The sequence below is a fragment of the Micrasema longulum genome, unplaced genomic scaffold (assembly GCF_059751315.1).
Source record: "Micrasema longulum isolate JH-2025_06_02 unplaced genomic scaffold, ASM5975131v1 h1tg001741l, whole genome shotgun sequence".
In the NCBI taxonomy this organism is placed as follows: Eukaryota; Metazoa; Arthropoda; class Insecta; order Trichoptera; family Brachycentridae; genus Micrasema; species Micrasema longulum.
Genome location: NW_028278919.1, coordinates 243,335 through 264,858, shown reverse-complemented (window position 1 = coordinate 264,858; position 21,524 = coordinate 243,335). Strand labels below are relative to the sequence as shown.

The 21,524-nt window shown below is 30.7% G+C and overlaps 1 protein-coding gene across 1 annotated transcript; it reads right to left on the bottom strand.

Moving 5' to 3' along the window:
- Positions 1-717: 717 nt before the first annotated feature.
- On the bottom strand, positions 718-20,782 carry LOC148274140 (homeobox protein ARX-like; the record flags this gene model as incomplete). The annotated part of the gene is made up of 2 exons (XM_088237573.1): positions 20,653-20,782; positions 718-995 (listed from the first exon to the last, which is right to left on the bottom strand). Coding segments are annotated over exons 1-2 (408 nt in total), but the record flags the coding sequence as incomplete, so codon positions are not given.
- Between the last annotated feature and the right edge of the window lie 742 nt (positions 20,783-21,524).

Below are 21,524 nucleotides of genomic sequence, written 5' to 3'. Positions count from 1 at the left end.
CTTTCAAGATGATAAGCGCCACTTATAAAGGGTAGGCTACAAGCTTAATTTTAAAAATAATCACCCCTTTATAGAACAAAAAGCTTTAGGAAAAAATGCTTTTAAAATGGTTATGTTTTTTCACGATTTTTAGTTCCATTTCAATGTTTTTTTTTTTATATAGTAAGTACAGTAATAATTGATTTTCCAAACATTTTATCTTACCATTGTCTGCATCTAGTTGCATAAGGCGTTGAATCGGTATGTTGCATAAATGTAGAAAATCTTAGATAAACAATTTTTTTAATTGCAAATATATATTTATTTACAATTTTAATTTAATAATGGAGTAACCAGGTAAGCCTCTTAAGTAGGAAAGACAGTATATGGAAGGAAGTTCTTTATAATACACCACAATACCTAGAACAATTGAGAAAACGTCGTTGTCAGATTTTCTCTTGCAACTGGTGGAAATCAAACCCGCGACGCAAGTTTTAAAGTTGGCCGTTTAGCCAACTGCGCCACGGCGCGGCGTTTGAGTGCTATTTGAAGTGCGAGGGTAGTAATTTACCCAAGATTCTATATTCCTTTGTAAACATATATATAAAAAAAAGGAAAGAGAAATTTTAGAGAAAACTATTGAAAGAAAAAGTGGACAAAAAAGTTAAAAGGGAATAAAAAACAGACAAAGGAATAAAAAGAAATGAAAAAAGGTAGAAAAAAATGATGTAGCCTTACCTGAACCCTTGCTTCACTAAGATCCAACCGCATCGCTAATTCTTCCCTCGTGAAGACGTCAGGGTATTGTGTCTTCTCAAATGCTCTCTCCAACTGATGGAGCTGGTACGTGGTGAAGGTCGTTCTGGATCTCCTGACCTTTCTCGGTCGGTCTCCGTGGTCAGTCAGCTCAGACAGAAGAGGGAGATCTTCAGGGCAGTTCATTCCATCGTCAGCAGGGTCTAATTCTGCGTCTGACGCAGTGCTTCCGGACTCGGCTTTGGATATGTGGTTGGCTTCTGAAAATAAAAAAGGAAAGCCTTTCAAATTCCCGACTGGTATTTTAAAATTTTTGTGTCCGGGTACAACAATCAATACATTTCTGAGACCGAAATACCACCAGAGTTTTAGATTATTGTTTTAATGCTGTGGTCTCAAATAAATATCAAGTAAAAGGAAATTGAGTGGATGTAAGTCCGCCTTCTAGTGCAGTAATTGGTTTGTTTGTCCGTCATTCTTGTGGCTCCTCATTTGATTCTCGGTCAAAGTGAATTTTTATGGGACGATATCAAATATTTATTGTAAAGTTACTAAAGTTACTTGTATGATGACAAAAAACTAGAAATATATACTAGGGTAACTTCAAACACTTCCTAACTAAAGTTTAGCTGCTAAAATCATCATAATACCCGGCATGATTTATGTTTTTCTGATATTCTTGATAATTTTATACAAATTTTAATGAATATCATCTCTTGTATAATCAGAAATAATGAAATGCTTAACCTCATCACAGAACTAACAACGGCATTTAGACGTCCATCGCCAGAAAAATTAAATTTATACATTCAAAAAAGAAATACCGAAATCAATTATTTTTCCACTTAAAACTATAACACGTTAATATATTAGATTTTTCTTATGTTTTCTAATTTTAAGAATTTGTTGTTACTGTTTATATGTCTTTGATAAACTATTGTTTTTATATTTATCAGTTTCGAATATTTTTTATTGTTTAGTGTTTTATTATTTTTATTGTTGTTAATTTGATTTAATGGTTCATATAATTTACCGTTAAGGCACCATATTAAATAACTTTGCAGTTTTGCAGTTTGCAGATAATTTTTTTTTTATTTTTTTTATTTTATTCAGAAAACATACAGTCATACAAAATAAGTACAAAAAACAACATTTTTTTAACATAAAAAGACCAATTAAGTTTTCATAAATTAAAAAGATATAAACATTAAATGTAAAAAATTATAAATAAATAAGAATTTTAAGTGAGAAAAGAATAATTGTTGACATTTGCGTTTTCCATGGAGGTAATAAATTAAAATAAATAAAAATACTGAATGTACACTCCGAGCCATCCACGCACACACATGAACGCACATATAAAACATACACAAACATATACACTACATGAGGCACATATACATAGCATGTGATAAGATCTAAGACTAAATCGAGAGAAATAAATTTTGTTTGCTTCCCTAGTTACACACTTTATTTAAGGGTGTTATTTAAACTTGTATTTTTCAGAACCCTATATTAAAATTTTCTCACCATCATCATCATCATCAGTTATTTCAGAATTTTATTCATTTCAATAAAAACAGTTTGATATCAAATCCCTTACAGGTCAGGTACCTCCATCAAATTAAAATATCAACAGACCATTTAAAAACATTTGTAATCCGATTACACCGGTACCAAAATATGTAGAGAGGATTTCGCTTCGTTTATAAAAGCTAAGCTGTTTTTTATGTCCATTGTACCGATTCGCTGAATAAGTCCAATAAAAGCTTGACATGACATGTTTGTAAAAGAGATGCTCTTTTAGGGTTCAATTATTTCACAATACAAATGAATTTAAAGCCAGTTTGTTGGTTCAAAATGAGCCTTTGCATTTAAGCTTGTAATTCTATATGAATAAATCTTTAGAACTGTTATTTTTTAATAAATTAAATAGCAGGTAAAAAGATCAATGGTAATTGCTTATGTTGTAAATTAATAATCACACAGTACATGAATGATTACAATATATTAAACTTTATTGCGCTCACAAATTAATGCAATGAAATAATTTATTGCATCGCTTATTGCTTTCTTTCCTCATCCTTATTTCCCTATCATATATTTTGATGTATTTTATTATTTATTTATTAATTTACACGCCCTACCAGCTTTTACATATATTGGAAATTACATTCAAGTGCAGCAGTGAAACATAAGTATGTAAAATTAGTTCAAATTAAAGATAACATAAGAAAAGCTAAAAGATACAATAATAAGTAAAAATCAGGAAATGTACCAACATAGGTATAGGGTACATAGAAAAATATTAAATAAATTTACATATGAAAAAATACACACATACATATACATACACATGAGTTTATACATTATTATTTAGATACATGAGAAAAAAAAATAGTAAATAAAGAACAATATTAAGAAATTTTATACAAATTAATTTATAACCTTTTGAATACTTAACCTATATTTATATAAAGACAGACGAAATATATTAACTTCACCATACTCATTACCTAGCCGGTGTAGTCTAGGTATTGGTGAATTGTAATAATAATTGTGACTGCAAGGAGATTAAAAAAATAACGCTAGCTGCCGAGTATTTCGAACATTATGATTTAATGTCGAATGAATCGTTATTTATTAATTAATTAATTATGGATAACTTATATAGCGCCTTTTTCGTAATAAAATACCTTAAAGGCGCTTTACATGGTGATGAGACGCCTGTCAGCTAGTTCATCTGGAATGCATAGTTCCCTTAGATATTCCGGAGCCGAGTTGTGCAGTGACTTATACATAAGCCAACAGAGTTTGTATTCGACCCTCTGTGGAAAACGTAGCCAGTGTAGTTCCCGAAGTAGTGGAGTGATATGACTGAACTTAGAGATTCCGAAAATAAGTCTCGCTGCGGCATTCAATACAGATTGTAGGCGAGTCATTTTGTTCATTGGTAGACCTGCATAGATACAATTACAATAATCGACTCTAGACACTACAAACGCATTTATTAATTGACGGGCATTAACATTAATAATAACTCTAATTTACACTTTACACATGATACTTCTTTTTTTTTATTTTTATTTATTATTATTTTGCACCACAACAGGCCAGGAGGCCTAATTACAGTGGTGATTTACATCACGGAACACCCAGGCTTCAGAAAAAACATAATTTATTTTTTGTGTTCTTACCGGGAATCGAACCCGGAACCTTCCGTGCGTGAGTCAAGCGTCTTGACCACTACACCACGGAGGCCGCCAATTATTATTACAATAATGTTATTGTATCCTGGGTATGGTCTTGATTTTGATGATTCTTTTATTTTGTATAATGGTTAATGTTTGTAGTTAAATAATAAACGTGACTTTTGTTCAATTATTTTAAAAAGTATTTAATGATATTTCTTTTGTTGGACTGTTTTATTTTTCATTTAATATTGTATCATGTACAAAATTACTATTTATTTTGAGTTTCTTTAGCACAGCTAAAAAGGCCATTATATTATTACTTCCATTTTTTTAATTGTCTATAATTGGAGTCTGCATTACTTTACGACCTGTTTTACCTATTACGTAATTCAGACTGTAAATATAAGTTAGAAGTTAATGAATAAAAAGCAGATAGCTGCTAAACTGCCGATATGTACAGAAAAATAGATCCGTATTATGTTAGTGAACGTGTTAGCAAATGTTACTTGAAATGAATAAATATCAGTTTTACAAATTAATGAATGTATGATTAATATATTGTCGACTTCAAAAAAGTCAACAGGTGCAAGAGTTCAGGAAATTTAGTTGTTTAAACATGGACAGAATGTTACACAGTGTATAAAGTGGCCATTTAAATCAGCCAGTAAATGCCTAAACATCCGTATTCTCTTCTCGAAAATGTTTTCCCTCTCTGTTGCAATAAATTTAACATCATTTATGTTACGTACAATTACAATTTATTTCACACTAAAAACGACATGGGTTTACAATTAAATACAAAATGGAGACGCTAAAAAGTTGTAAACAGGAATGCTGGTGGCAGAGAAGGGCAAGTAACGTGTTGAGCGCCCTTTTTTAGGTGCATTGGGTATCGCACGCGTAGTAGGTAATAATTTCTCTACTCCCTAGTCCCCACAAAATAAAATAAAATTATGTTAACTTTAAATAGGCATACACATTTGTTTTCCTATTAAATAAACTTTTTAGCTTAATGTTGTTGTGGTTAGTGTGTTTGCCTACCCTGCAAGAGGTCTCAGGTTTGATTCCCGACATGATTGATACGAATATTTGTTTTGAAAGGTGTTTTTACTATAAAATATTTTATGGTCCCCGGACTACACCTGAAGCGTAAGACTGATCATCTTACTTTCATTTTACAAAAATGATGATGATACGCTTCGATTAGTGCATCAATATAGTGCCCTATGCACCATGAGGTGCGGAAAGAGATTGACGATTATAGTAACGGAAAGCGGACTGTAGCGAGAAAATGAATTTCATTCAGTTTTGTAAAAGGTTGGAAACATTTGAAGAAAGGAAAGGAACACGGATATGGACCTACATTTGATACGATGAAGATGTTCTTCAATTTTGGGCAATGGATGATGTAATTTACTATGAATTGAGTAACGATTTATGATAACTTTTACAACAACGCGCGGCGAATCCAAGAATTTTTATGCAATCTTTTGTAATTTCAAAATTTTGTTTTGTTTTTTTCCAAGACGTAAGGTTGGTACCATAAGAATACGTCAAGGGAAGAGTAGGAAAGAAAGGTAATCGGGTTGGAATAATATTGATAAATGCTGTTATATACTAAACAGGTGATGATGAGCAAATTTTTTGTACTGCCTTACAGAAAATCGTGTTTTGTGACATTTTCTTCTTTGTAAATGGGAGTCTAATTTTTTTCGTGTCTCCGATATTAAATGTGTTGATTACACTGGTCAACATTTTGTCTTGCAAGTACCAATAGGTGCACTTGATGCAGTTTTTTATTCTGTTTTCAAATACGTATTTAGAATTTCTCTATCACCAACAGAATTTCGTTAAGGTTTGGATAATACTTCTTGTTTCGTGTACCTTAAACATAATTTTCTAAAATTACTGATGCAAAAATTTAAGAGAGTTTTTTTTTGGACAAATACGATCACGTTCGAGAAATTATTAAATCTTCTGGATAGTGCAGCTTGGCAAGCATTCAAAAAAGTAACACACAGTTCAGAGGAATTTAGAATGTTTGAATAACGAGCAGTTAAGAATGCAGATGATAATAATAAAAAAAAATGTTTGAAATTAAAAATGCCTGTATCTTGGAAACCTTGTTGAATCGGGAAAAAACGATATCATATTTAAATTAAGAATAAAACATAATATCAGAATCAGATATTTTTCTTTCTAAGCCAAAAAAAAAATGTTTTTTTGGTTACCCAGTGTTTTCAACGATAATATTTTCTAAAATATTAGTACTCATTAATTTATTTTTTTAATATTAAGGAGTTGTTTAAAAATTGAAATAATTTATTCATGTAATTGAGATAGGTGAATAACAAATTAAGGGTTGTAATCCGAGGGTAGTTTTACCTTGATTTTCCCTCATTCCGCTTTACTCGCCCCATTTGCCAGCAGATAATCATTTGCCAGACATTGTTTTGATTCTGTCAGTCGCAAACTACCTACTGTCACCCCTTTATGTGAAAATAAGTAGGTCTTCATCTACCCCTAATTTAGGGGAGAGAAAAATAGAATTAATTAGGTGGATACATATTTTGCTTTAGAATTAACTCTGTGATTCAAATGAATTGCGACTTTTTCCTTACTATTTATGGTCTTTTTAAGCAAGATTTAAAAAGTAAAATGCAAATTGATGTTCAATAAACATTGTTTTGTACAAAATTTTATATTTATTTTTTTGTTCATTATTTAAGTAAATGTCCAAAATAGCCGGCATATACAAAAGTTAGTTTTAAAATTGACCGCTTATATTAGTAATGGGTGCTTTTAACATTGAAACAACAATTAATCTTCATGTTAAATAACGACTATAGAGAACCTTTTAAAAATATATTTATTTTTTTATGTATATATTTAAAATATACACGGGACGCAGTTGTATTTATAAGAATATAAACACTCCAATATAATGTGAAAAATATAGAAATCAAATTGAAAAGTATTATGTTACATAAATACTATAACACGGCAGTTTCATATAAAGAACATATTTAGAAAAAAAATTAAACAATGTGCGCAGATAAAATTTTAAAAGGAAAATAATTTTTTTTTTTTTTCTTTTAGAGGTACAAAATATAAGTATATTAAATCCAAAAAAATCTTTTGTCTCAAAAAATCCATAAAAATAGTAGTAATAATAACAATCAAAGTAATTTAAAAAATATTTATTCACGTAAATATGGTACACAAAAGTAATCATAGAAAGCACTATAATCTAAATAATGTAAATTACCGTTCACCATCTTTGAAATGATTAAATCGATTGATTACAACACTAGATTTAAAATCCATCCATAATCCATACTAACATTATAAAAATACATTTGTTGGTTTGTGTTTCCTTCACATCTCAACGGAACAATTGATTGACATATTTTTTTGCATATGGATAGTCAAAGAGGTAAAAAGTAAAACTCTATACTTATTTTTTCTCCCGAATTCAAAACAATACGATGAAAAAAATATACAATAAGGAACATTCTTTAAAAAAGAGTAGGCGGTAGTGTGGGATGTCAAAAAAAATATTGATTGCATAAATTTCAAAAATTGACTTGATTTATCTATGGTTAGTTTGGCTTGCTTTTTGTCTTGGTTTTGCAGTAGGATTTTGAATTTGTGAAAAGAATAACGATGCTTGATCGCCATTGACAAACGGATCGTTATATTTTTTTATATAGTGATAGTTGTCAATACTATAAAGAGGCGGGATGGAAGCTTTTGAAATGTAGTTATATCGCAGAATTTTTAAGACATCTTGGACAGACCTGTAGCTCAATCACAAATAATATCGATGTGCTTAAAAACATGCTAAGAATTTGAGCGATCACAACGAACAATCATGAACATGCTTAAGTTATCGCAGTCATGTCAACGCGTGTGTAATCTCTTAGTCAAGGCCCGTGTTGGTTTGTTTTTTGTTTTTCTTATAAATAAATGCAGTTCATTGACGAAAAATCGGCGTTTACAATTAAAAAAATTACAATATATTGCATTAGCAAAATAGTAAAGAGTATCAAAATTTAATACAAAAAAGTGAAAATTAAATTACAATTGCTATGGCGACTGCTTTTCTTGACATTTGGCTTACCAACCACTGGCTAAATGCAAGAAATGGCATGAAAAATAATAAAAAAATAAATAAAAATTGCAGTTTTGGAATATTTTCCATATGTACACTGGTGACATTTAAATATGTGATTGCGCAGCAGGATTATACGTCGCGAAAAGTAAATAATTTTATGTTGCATTGTGATCGCGAATACGATAAACGACCATGGTGAGAAATTGTTATCACGTCGCTTATTAGCACGTCGGTAGTTATTTGTGATTTAACTTCTGATAACGAACTCAGAAGTCTCATGTCGAGCTAAAACAAACAAAGAACTGTTAATCACCATAAAAGTTCGTAAAATTTCATATCTGGTCAGAGGTCAGGACAGAGAGATCTTCACCAAAGTGATTGCAAATGTTGGATATACCTGCCAGATCACTAAGAGAAGAAGACATTTATAAAATAATTACGGAATAAAAAAAAAATGCTACTTCGAACTCAAACTACGAGTGTTGTGGTTATTTTAATTTCGTAGTCTTTACGACGACAGAATTTGATTCAGGATACGGCACTACCCGATGTAAGGAGTACCGCTTTACCCACCGTTAAACTACTGGGAGTCATCCTTAAATCTGACTTTTCTCTTGATGCTCAAATTAGTAGAATGATAAGTTCATGCTTTTACCAGCTGAGACAGATTAAATTCATACGCAAAAATTTGCCAGTGGATGCCGCCCGTCAATTTATAAATGCGTGTGTAGTGTCTAGAGTCGATTATTGTAATGGTATCTACGCAGGCCAACCAATGAATAAAATGACTCGCTTACAATCTGTATTGAATGTCGCAGCGAGACTTATTTTTGGAATCTCTAAGTTCAGTCATATTACTCCACTACTTCGGGAACTACACTGGCTACGTTTACCGCAGAGGGTGGAATACAAACTCTATTGGCCTATGTATAAGTCACTGCACAACTCTGCTCCAGAATATCTAAGGGAACTCTGCATTCCAGGTGAACTAGCTGATAGACGTCTTACGCTAAGATCAGCTACATCAACGTCAAAAGGAAAAGTTATTAAAGTGAAGTGATGTTTCGGAAGAAACTTAAAACCCACTTATTCTCTTAATCATTTGAATTAATTCATACTCTTATTTTTCTTAAATGGAAAAATAAAAAGTAAAAATTAAATTTATATCTTTATATAATCACTTTGTAAAGCGCCCTTGAGGTATTATATTACGAAAATGGCGCTTTATAAGTTATCCATAATAATAATAATTATTATTATTACAGGAATAATAGTTTATGACGTCATTAGTAGATTTTACGCAATTTATATCCCCCAATAAGGAATTGAAGTTCTTCTAACAAAGCACTAACATTATGTTATATCCTATTTGTAACAATTTGTAACGCGTTATTACTATTAGGTAGATATTTTGTAACCTCCCCTTGCGATGAGTACAAAGGAGATTATTGCGAGTACAGTGTTACTAAAAAATAACGGGGAAAAGTAAAAAGATAAATGAATTGATGAAATCATCATCATCAACATCATTATCCTTTTCGCAACCTGTGGTGCATAGGAAATTGCTGAAAAATACATGAAATGGATTTGGAATAATTAATTGTATTTTCAAAATCAATATGGATATTGTGGAGAAATGTTTTCATACATAAATGCAAAAAAGAAATGGCATAAAAATACGTTGCTAGAAAAACGCGACGTGTTTGGCCATGTTTGTTGTGAAGTCAAGATTCGTTATAATGTTCTAAACAAAAGTCAATGGCCAGGAACAAATAAACATTAATTGTGACGTATTAGGGGCGTGGCCAATGGAATGACCGTTTTTGCGGGAATTAAAAATTACAAATTTAAAAATATTTTTCATGCTACTAATAATAAGCAAAAAATTTTTTTTTAGTGGACAGTATTTCATAGACCTTTATTAAAAACGTAAAAAAAACGTTTTATTTCCTTGACTTCAAGTCTTTTATTTACTCTTTCCTTAATTAATTCAATCCATTCAATAAACCACAAACGAAATTGAATACACTTCGAATACACTACAGATTATTCATATAGACCTCTGCATCTTTTTTTAAAGTTTTTTTAGTAACATTCAAACTAAATTACTTAAAGCCCAACACACAAATAAAAAATACGGTATGATAAACTTTAAATGTACAATTTGAATTGAGTCTGGGACTGTCGATGATTCGCAAGTGTGAAGGGAATTGGTTCAAGGCAGAGGGGTCGAATACGGAAAAAAACTATCCCCAACTCAAGTTGACAAGTTATATTTGCCTGAAACAAACGCTGAACTGCATTTACTTCTAAGACTTCCATATTCGCTTTTTTGTCCCTTTGTCAAACTTCGAACATCTTACAACGTGCAATTTGTCTGCATTACATTTGTATCGACAGATCGCTTAAACCGCGACTCTTAAAAAGCAATCAAGCCTCAAATGCACAATCGATCATTTCACTACCTCAATAATCTTACCCCATCCCCCCGAGTGCGTCTCGAGTACTTAATGGTTCATGATTTCCATTCCAAAGGGTTGCAACCCCGAACACTTTGAAAAACCTGTCAATAAAACAACCCTTTTCGTGTTTTCAAGAGATATATATATATTGTAGCGCGTTGTAGGTACAATAAGCCTTTGAATCGGTTCACTTAAATTATCAGGCAAGCGTTGAAAGTACAAATTCCATTATGTTTATATTTTTTTAATATCTTATAATACGCTGCGGTGCGAAAAGTATTTTATTTATTATGTTTGTTTAAACCACGAATATAATGGTCGGGGTTTATTAAAGATTTTAGGTTCGGACGCCCGCTGAGCTTTTGAAATGTGGCTTTATGATATAATAATATGTTTTGGATACAGCCTTTGTTTAGATACATCTGTTGCAAAAAATTTTGAAACAGTAAAGAGGCTCTTATTGTTATGTTTATTTACAGTACAAGAGAGATATTAAATGAAGTATATTTCGATAAATGATTATTATTTATTGAGATGTGATTTAACGATTTTATATGGAACATAAATATCTCATAGCGACACACAACCCACGTGAGAATTTCTCCCTATTGATTTCCCGGATCTACTCAAAAGATTCTCATTTCGTGTGCCATCTAGACCGACAAAATAAAAAATACACAGACAACGCGTCAACACTAACCATTTAAAAAAATCTACAATTTATTCATTTTATGCACAAAATACACAATTTTATCATAGACACAATTATATGTTTTTATGTCCCGACTTGTTAGAAAATTCCGTATTAAGTCGGGTCTCTTCGATATGTATTTTAAAAATATTTATTAACATATTAAAACAATAATCAAAATAATATAATAATAGAAAAATGAAAACAATAAAAATTATAATAAAAAAATATAGATAGTAAAAATTTTAAAATTTTAAAAATTATTAAAATTTTAAAAATTATTAAAATTTTAAAAATTAAAAAAAAATAATGAAAAATTAATAAAAATTTACATAAAAACAATACCCAGAATATGTGAGCATTATAACCATAGATTTACCGACGCTGACATTTTTCATTACAATGAATGTAATTTCAAGTAAAAAGTCCTAGAAATATTGAGAGAAGCGCATATTACTTTAATAATATTTATTGTACGCATATTATTTTTCATTATTATCTGGATTTGTTTTATTTAAATTGTTTGAGTTATTATGTTTTTATTGTAAACACTTTTTTTGGGGTGTGCACGGGGGTGCTACGTCCCACAGTAACAATACAAAAAAATTGACAATATATTTTGTGCATTCTGTGTGTTTACCTCATAAAATAAATAAATACATTTACATCGTTGTGGGAATATGCTTTTTTAACTCTTGTAATACGGAAAATTACATTCATATGTTAAAAAACATAAAAAGATTCCGGATGGTGAATATCTTATAACATTTATCACAAATTGACAGAAAATACAAAGAACTTTTTTTCAAAGGTACGCAAGAAGTTAAGTTTGATTGTTTTTACAAATGAAGATTTTTAAAAGCACGCTAAATACATAAAACGGCGTTTTTTTTGTACAAGTTGTTTCAGGAATTTTATTTCCTTATAAGCGTTATCTTTCGATAACTTAACTCTACGCTTTATTTTAAAGGATAAATAATTTAACATTCATTTTCTATACGGATAGATCTAGAAACTATTTATTCGTTAACGCAACTTATGGTTTTAATTTGTTATTAGATATGCAGCAGTCAGTATTTTTAAGAAAAAGCGTTTACGTGCACATATCATCAACTTTTCTGCTCACTCAAATTTAAAATACACATTTGGCCATAATATTCATAATTACAATACGCGTTTTTCAGAGAATCTTCATGTGTCCAAGTTTCGCTCAACAAAGTTTGGCAGTAGGTCCTTGGAAAATATTGGCCATTCCAAATATAATAAACTGCCTGATGAGCTAAGACATGAAAAACTGAATAAAAAATCCATAAGTGTCGCAATAAAAAAATATTTCTTAAATATTTTTGATAGTGATAATTATTAATGTAGTTTATATAAGATGGTGTTTTATGTTTCTTATACAATAATGTTTTTTTTTTATTTCGGATGTATTAATTTGTATGATATTATGTATTGTCAAAAAAATGTTTTTTCTTACGAACGGTCCCAAATGAGTTTCTCATAACTCCTGGGAGTACAATATGTAATTTTTGTATTAAATGTTTTATTAATAATAATAAAAAAATAAAAAATACTAATATTAATGCAAGATTTGGACAAAATAAAAGCATGTAAATAAATAAGTTTAGAAGCAAATAAAGACTGTATTATTCCTAAAAAAATCATTAGAATATTAAAAAGCATTTCAAAAGAAAGTATTAATATCGGATAAAAAACATTCGGGCTCGTTATATTTTGTTTTGTAAAGGTGTATGTGAGTTTTGCTAGTAATTTGTTATTGTTTACACAAAAAATCAATAAAAAATATGAAATTAAGTATTGATAATATTTTTAAGATATATATTTATCGTCATATATGTAAATCATTTACTTTATAATAAATTTAGTCACAAAAAGATAATAGAAATTGGTATGCGAAAACTTGTCATAATATAACATTTTCATGTGGTTAAATTGTACTTCTATGCAAAAAACTATTAAGGTGATTCTAAGCAAAAATATGAAACTAATCATCCATAGATGGCGCTCTTATCATTTTTTAAATTGAAAAATGCCATTTTTACGTTTATTTTCAATGGAAATTTTACAAGACTTGATTTGCGGAAATTTAACACTGTATTGATTATAACAAATACCATGACAATATAATTTAGGTCCTTGTCACAAAATGGTGTACAAAACAAAAAATAAGATAAATATTTTCTTGTTTTCTACACCATTTTGTGAAAAAGATCTAAGTTATATTGTTATGGTATTTGTTACAATCAAAATAGTGTAAAGTTTCCCAAAAACAAGTTTTGCAAAATTTCCATTGAAAATAAACGTAAAAATGGCATTTTTCAACTATGAATAATTCGTTTCATATTTTCGTCTAGAATCACCTTACTGCAAAAATGATCCCTACAATTTTACGTAATGCACTCAAAAAGATGCTTCGACGCAATGTACCGTTAGTCTCATTTTCCTATTTTCTGTATCACCGTCTATGGTGGAAATCTCTGTAATTGCGCTTTACATAATAAAATTCAACTCAAAACATAAAAGATATTTTGTACACAAAGATATTCAAAGTGCTCTTTTACTCTTGCATAGTAAAACAGGGTTGGCGCAACTAACGAAAGAGTGATTTTTTTACTTGGTTTTAATTAATCTAAGTAAATATTAGTAGATAAAAACCAATTTTATGTCTAAAAGTTTTAAGGCGTACCCGTGTCTTCAATCTTCACCATAACCACAGATTACAAAGCAATCATATTTATTTATTATACGAGTATACGGCCTTAGCCAATTAAAACAGTTACTTTATTTATAGTCACTAACGCTTCAGGTACTAGTTCAGGGACTCTAAAATCTTCTAGTGTGAAAACACCCTATTAAATAAATATTTTAAATCAACCATGAGGCCGACGTGTACCGTTTACGTCTTTACTGACCGATACCCAAATGTATAAATTTTGTGGCCATTTTCAACGAGTTGCAAATAACTCGGTATGAGAAAATGGAAATCAAGTTGGGGTAGAGTGGGATTTGAACCTCCGACCTCTGATCCGTGAGTCCGCTACACTAGCCACGGGAGCACAATCCGATTTAATGTACTTTGGTGATACCAATACAAGAAAACTAATATAATAATAAATCCGTTAAATAGTTTGAATATAAATCCAACTAATCATGTGATTAATTAATTAATTAACACATTATAAAAATTGTAATAAATAAGTACGTCTTTAGTTCAATTTGACTATTTTTTATAATTTTTGCCGGTGACCGGGATTCATTATAATCAACATTGTCAGACTAGTTTTGTATTACGTAATATTACTAATATAATTACAATGCAGTTCCAGCAAGAAATTAAATCTGTAGAAAAGTAAATTTAATATTATAAATATAATTATCTTCATCAAATTGTTGGATTTCATAACATCAATTGAATAATTTAATACTTTACACAGTGTTATGAGTACGAAATCTAGAATTATTAAAAATAACATTTTAACTAACTTTTAATGAAAAATGAAAACGAGAAATTAATACAATATGTACATAAGTACAAAAACGAAAAAAATCATCGGGTTAGCGAAATATTTTACTGTCATTATCCACAGCACAAAGTGGTGGATAGAGCACTGCATCGGTAAGTCCAATGCAGCGTAGTTCAATTATCTGGTATATTAATGAAGGTAAGGTAATCAGAGAGGAGTACAAGGTTGAATTTTGTCTAAGGTAAGAGACTATTGCAGGAGACTGCGGCGAGATATTGCATAGATTTATATACTACTAAGTGTGTTGTCCAGATGTTTATTGAAATATTTTTTTATGTAATCATTTAAATATGTTATTTTTACTATTATTTCATCATGTACATTCTTTCACTTTACATTATGTTGTATCCCAACTCAACACAGGGCTATTGGCCTCATAGAGTTAGAAATACGTTATTATAATTTTTGTGTAATATATATGTATTTGTATGAAATCAATCAGTCCCGAATTTCAGGTAGCAAACGATAAAATTTTGCGGTTTCTAAAACCATAAAAATCAATATTTCCGGTCCACCCTGCCAGAAATCGAACGCGGGATCTTGGGCTAGTGGGCAAACGTGGCATCCACTATGGACGAGGCAGAATCGTTTTCACTAGATTTCCTTATAGAGGATTTTTACCTGAAAGCAGCCATCGAGTCGAAAACACTCGTCCCGGGTTCTGGTTCTTTTTCACATACAGAACTGTATTTTTCATTCGCCTGGATACAAATGTAATTTTTAAGCAATGTAATTTAGATGTTGGTGACTCCGCCTATGCATTTGAGACATACCAATTATGCAGCGACGATCAGTCGCATTTAAGTATTTGGATGGACTGCACTGTCTTTTTCTATCCTTTTCCAGACCTATATTGCCAAATCATTTAAAAATACTCTTGTTAATAATAGAAGGAGTACGGGTCGTTAACCTGCGCAACTCATATTACATTCTTAAGAGAATTAGAGTATAGCAAATCCTAAATTTTAATAATTTTCAAAATTCGCGCCTCGGTTAAAAATCATAGAAATATATTGTGAGGAGTTTTGTATGGAAATGACACTTATATGTGAAAGTAAAACATGAAACTAAGAGAAGAAGGATGAAAGCAGAGTGAACGCAGTCGAAATGCGATATCCTAGACAAATGTGTGGGAAATCAATATATGATAGGGTTGCGAATGATGAAATCAGGCGAGAGTGCAAAGTTGAGGGCCTCTGGGATGGCTTGGTCAAGTATTACGAATGGATGACGAAAAAATAGTTGAACATACAAATAAAGCAAAAATGAACGGTGACGTAGAACAAAGACGACCGAGGAAGACGTGGCATGATCATATAAATCAAAACCTAAAGTCTGGTCATGTCAAAAGCAGACAAAACCGAAGGGCATGTAAGACAATATGAAATGAGCCTGTTTATCTGAAAGAACTCTTCCAACCTCTATCACAACATGGACTATCTCTTGATTCTAATAACGAGGGAACCCTTTTAATACCCATTCCCCGCACAATTTTTTCGTCACCTCTTTCACAGTAGTAGCTGCTTGATTGTAAAATAATCTACCCACTAATGTCAGAGACGCTCTTTCTGCATTTAAATTTAAATCAAGATCGGAATGTCACCATCGCAATATTTTAGTTTTTCTTTTTTCCTTCCCATTTTCTTTCCTCTATTCATAGTGTAGTGTAGATTCTTTAGTAAATTTTGTGCACAATTACAAGATTCTGTATTGATGTCTAGAATATGTCCATCTACTTGTTATTTTCTTAAACTGATTGGTTTGGGTAGGTGGGAAGAAATTGCCCTAAGGCAATATGCTCACCCTTACAAAATGTACATGTATATAGAGTGTTAAATATATAAATATGAATGTGGAAGAAGCTAAGAATGTATGCCAGGATAGACGTGAGTGGCGGTCCATCTTTCGCCAACTCTGCCAGTAAAGAAATAACGTGATAAGTAGTATTACGAGTTTTTTGTACAAAGTTTTTCAGCCCTGCCCTAAAAGCGTATGAGTTTCATATTCCTGAAAAGATGCAAATGAATTTGTATGTAATTCATGTCCAGGATGGAATTAATGCTTAAATTGCTTTTACTCAAAGGGCTAACTGGAAGTACGAAATGGAAGAGGAACTTCATATTCTCAATTCTGGGTACAATTATTATACACCCCTTGATTACACGTATTCTTGTGATGCACATTTTGCTGTTCAGGTTTGTATTCAACTGTTAACTAATACAATTTTATTAAATTATAGTCTGAATGTTTGAAATTTTTTGTTGTTTTTTTACAATATACATAAGAGGGAAAACAGAGTATTCACAAAATAAAGAATAATTACATTGCAATGAAATACATATTAATCATAAAAATAGTGAACGAAAAATCCCAAGGCATGGCCTGTTCGTGGGTATACAAGAAAACGTTAATAAATTTTTGCTCTTATAATAAATAATAAACAGTTATTTGTGCAACATAAGAACGAAAAAAAAAAATTCTGTAAAAGATTACATGGTACTTTTTAATATAGTAATTAAAAAAGGAAATATAAAAAAATATTCCTTATTAATTAAGGGCAATAAAATATATTATAAAAAAAAAGAGTTCATAATTGTTGGTTTAAATCCCGGATAGTGCGTGTTTTTTAAAAGAAAGAATTTCGTTAGTTTGGAATCAATGAAATATTAGTAAAAAAATAATAAAAAATTTTTGGGCCTATAAAATATGCATGCCTATGTGCAAGTTTCGTTTTACAATGTGGTATTTCTAACACACGATTCCTTCTTTGACTTGATCTATTTGAATTACTTGTAAATATTTTTTTATCAAATAATATGAAATTAAAACTAGAGGTGGTAAAAAAGGAAAGAGATAGTTTAAAACATTCATTCTTTGGAAACAGCTAAAACCGTTTTTCAACCGTTATTGTAAAGAAAACCTAGTCCTCGGCATATTGATTTAAACTGTTAATAAAAATAATAGTTTTAAGAGATCTATCACAATCTCTGAATTCGGGAAAATAAATTTCAGGTTTTCGGTCCCCAAAATATTTAATCCGTTACCGGAACATTGTAAATCCTTGGCCCGGATTCGACAAAATAAATTTATAAAAATTGGTTACCGGGCTTAGGTAGAGAAAATTTACTTTAATATATTTCTAAATAATAAATTGTAAAAGATAAATACTTAATAAATTTGTTTTAAACCACTTATTTTTTTCTAGCTACCGGTTTCAAAGCTACGTAAGAGATCATGAGTCATCTTACCTGTCTCTAACAGATAATCAATATTCACTGTATTTAGTTGAATAATACAGTGCCCTATGCACCATCTGGTGATGGTGGTGGTGGAAGTAGGTACATTCATTTCAGATGTTTTTAAAAACGGAATAGAAGAAAAAATAAGTATTTTAATCAGTCTTTAATAACTATATAAGTCAGAACAGCCTTTTATATTTAGTAATCTTTGAGATTTTTTGCAGTTTAGTCTCATTTATTAGTGGAAATAATAGGGTTGTGGTTATTTTAGGAAGATAGTTCAAGTACCAGTAGATTCTCATTTTTTTCCTGATTCTGAATATGTATTTGTCGGTGTTGATGAAGAAGATAATTTTCTAAATACAATTTTTTTAAATACAACATTTATTACCTACTAGGTATTAGTACACAAATATTGTAAAACTCACAATTAGACTCTAAGTATTTTCAAAATCAGAACTTTATTATTTCTTAATTTGTTGCAACAGACATAAAAACATTTTCGAGAATAGATATGAAAGAATAGGCATTTACAGGGCTTATTATTTGTCATTGGCTATTTAAAAGTGGCCACTTTACATGCTGTGTAACATTCACTATTCCGTCTATGTTTAAACATCCACATTTCCGCAGCCCTCCAATCTGTTTACTTTTTTAAAGTAAAATGATTGGAGAATTATTTTACCTACTGGACAAAAAAAAATCCTCTCTGTAGCTACACATTTAGATATTAATAACTCCCTTGGTAAATCAAGTCTGTCTACAAACATTTGGACATACTTAAAACATTCTTAATTTTTTCGTTCAGAGGATTTATAGATTTATTAGTTCTTTCCGCGCCTTCGTTCGCGTGGTATTATTGAGAAATTAGCTAATTTATTTATTTTGTGGTTTGGCATTTAGAATTTTCCCGATAGAATGATATTTTTTCGCATAAAAAGTAGCCTGTATCGATTTCCGGTCCCTAAACTATTGCAAAGCAAAAAATACTACTAAGTCAGCATTTGATTCAGAAAGAGGAAAACTTGTCGAAATCCGGCGCTCCTCAAACACTAGATTTGGAGATCGTGCTTTTGCCGTTGCCGGCCCCTCTGCCTGAAACCAATTGCCTTCAAACTTACGAATAATCGATAGTCCCAGTCAGCTCAGATCCCAACTAAAATCTCATTTATTTAGTTTGTCATGCCCCCCAACTTCAAATCAGGAAATATAATATGTCACTTTAGCTCAGAATGTAAGTTAAGGTACACAATTGTAAAGCGCCCTTGAGGTGATTTTTCACAAAAATGGCGCTATGTAAATCAGACAATTATTATTTTTATCATTGTCGGTTAGTCTATGGCAACATTAAAAAAAATATTAATAATAATTCCGATAGAAAAAAAATCTCAGGGAGTGAGGTGTTTTTTCGGGATTCGTAGCATGTAGCACTTCTCAGCTCTCCGGATATCCCTATGCAAAAAAAACATGTTGATCGGTCCCTTCGTTGCAACGTGAAAGAAAAATAACCAAACAGACAAACACACTTTCCCAATTATAGTATGGATTTTATTACATAGTTTGTTACCCGTTGGTGGATTATGAATACAGTTTTATATAATGAACTATATAATTGACTCGATGATTCAAATAAAAAATTTGAATTCCTTAAAAATTCGTCGAGAAATGCATGTAAACTAAATTTTTCTAAAATCTATTGTATGTAAACGTAAAACGGTTGATTTAAATGTTTGGTAAAAACTAAAAAAAATATTAAAAATATTATAAAAAATAAAAAAAATAAAAATACATCACCGTCATTATCACCTTTTCGCACCTTATGGTGCACAGGGCACTGTATTGATACACCAATCACAGCATATTTTGTTTTTCTTTTTTTCATGAAGGTAAGATGATCAGTCTTGGGCTTCAGGTGCCAGGCCAGAGAATATGTGATAATATACAGTAAATAATCATTTTAAATGAACATTTCATGTTAACCACGTCGGGTATCAAACCTGAGACCTTTTGCATGGTAGATAAATGCGCTGACCACTAAACCACGACAAAAATTGATGAAGGCCTATAAAAAATTACCAGTTTATTTGTACACAAAGATTTGCACATATTATTAATTTAATACGTTATGATAAAATTCTTTTCGGTATTGGCATAACTAATGTAACCGGATTTTTGTGTGTTTTATTTCACAACTGAAATTGAGCCTTATATAAATAAAAATAATATGATATCATAATAATAATGTTCAAATATGAGCAGAATGGGGAATGTTACACGGTGTGCAAAATGGCCACTTAAACCAACCAATGACAGGTTATAAGCTCCGTTGACTATATTGCCTTCTCTTAAATGTTTTTCATCTCTGTTGTAATATGTTATTAAATAATAATCGTAATAATAAAATAACCAAAAAAAGGTTTTGATTCGTGCGTTGGATTCGTTTTAACTACCGTACCGTTGTAAAAGCCATCTTCAGGGTAAAATATGTGTTGAGTAGAAAAAAAACTGTGTTTATGTACAAGTAGTTTGTACCGTGTCGCAGTCGGCAGTAGGTATAGTAATCTATCTATTACTATTACTATAAACAAAGGATTACCTAAAAAATACATCGAAAACGGTGACCGTGATAATCTGCGCACCTACCTATTTAAAAAATATATATTTACCTTCATTTTTCTTGAATTCATCATTATGCTGCTGAGTGTTGTTTCCTAGGATCTGGTCAATGCTGTACATGGTTCTTGGTCTGATGCCTGAAGTTGACGACGATCTTCCAGAAGCTTGCCTCGAAATCATCGTAGACGTTCAACTTTCACTTCGAAATTGTTCAGCGCACTCACTTTGCAATAAAGTGTCTTCAGCCAATCCAAATGTCACTTTAATTTGAGAACAGTCGTTTGTTAAATCAAGCAATCACTTTCACTTGAATTTTTTTAAATACTCTCGATTTTAAAATAAGTTAAATTCCAACAGATAAATTAATTTAAAACATTTCCAGTCATCTTAGTACTTACATTTAATTGTTTTAAAACACGTTTAATTTATAAAACGAATTAAATCTAATTTAAAAACGATTAAAACTGTATCATAATTATAATTTTGATACAATTATACCACTCAAAAAAGAAAACACAGACAAATTCAATTAAAAATCAATTGGTTTAGATTTTAATGACTAAATTATGATGTTGGTAATTTATTCACTTTACATAACTAAATCACTTTTTGAATCGAATTGTCTAATTTTATTATTTATTGGCACTTTTGAAAACTGCATTTCGAAAACGCGAACGAATTGTCTTTCCCAATTTTTTTTCACTTTTTTTCGATGAACTATTGTGTGCCGGATCGAAGCGCCCTTTTATTGAAATGACTTATATAGAAGGGTAAGCGTAGTTAGGGGTCGCGACCGTCCCGTTCAACTGCTGGCTTGTGAATGAAGGCTTCCACTTCTCTCTTGCATAGAACCTAAGCTACCCCTCCATAGATATCATAATATAATAGTCGTGTGCTCTGGTTAGTTTTTCAATACTAGTCA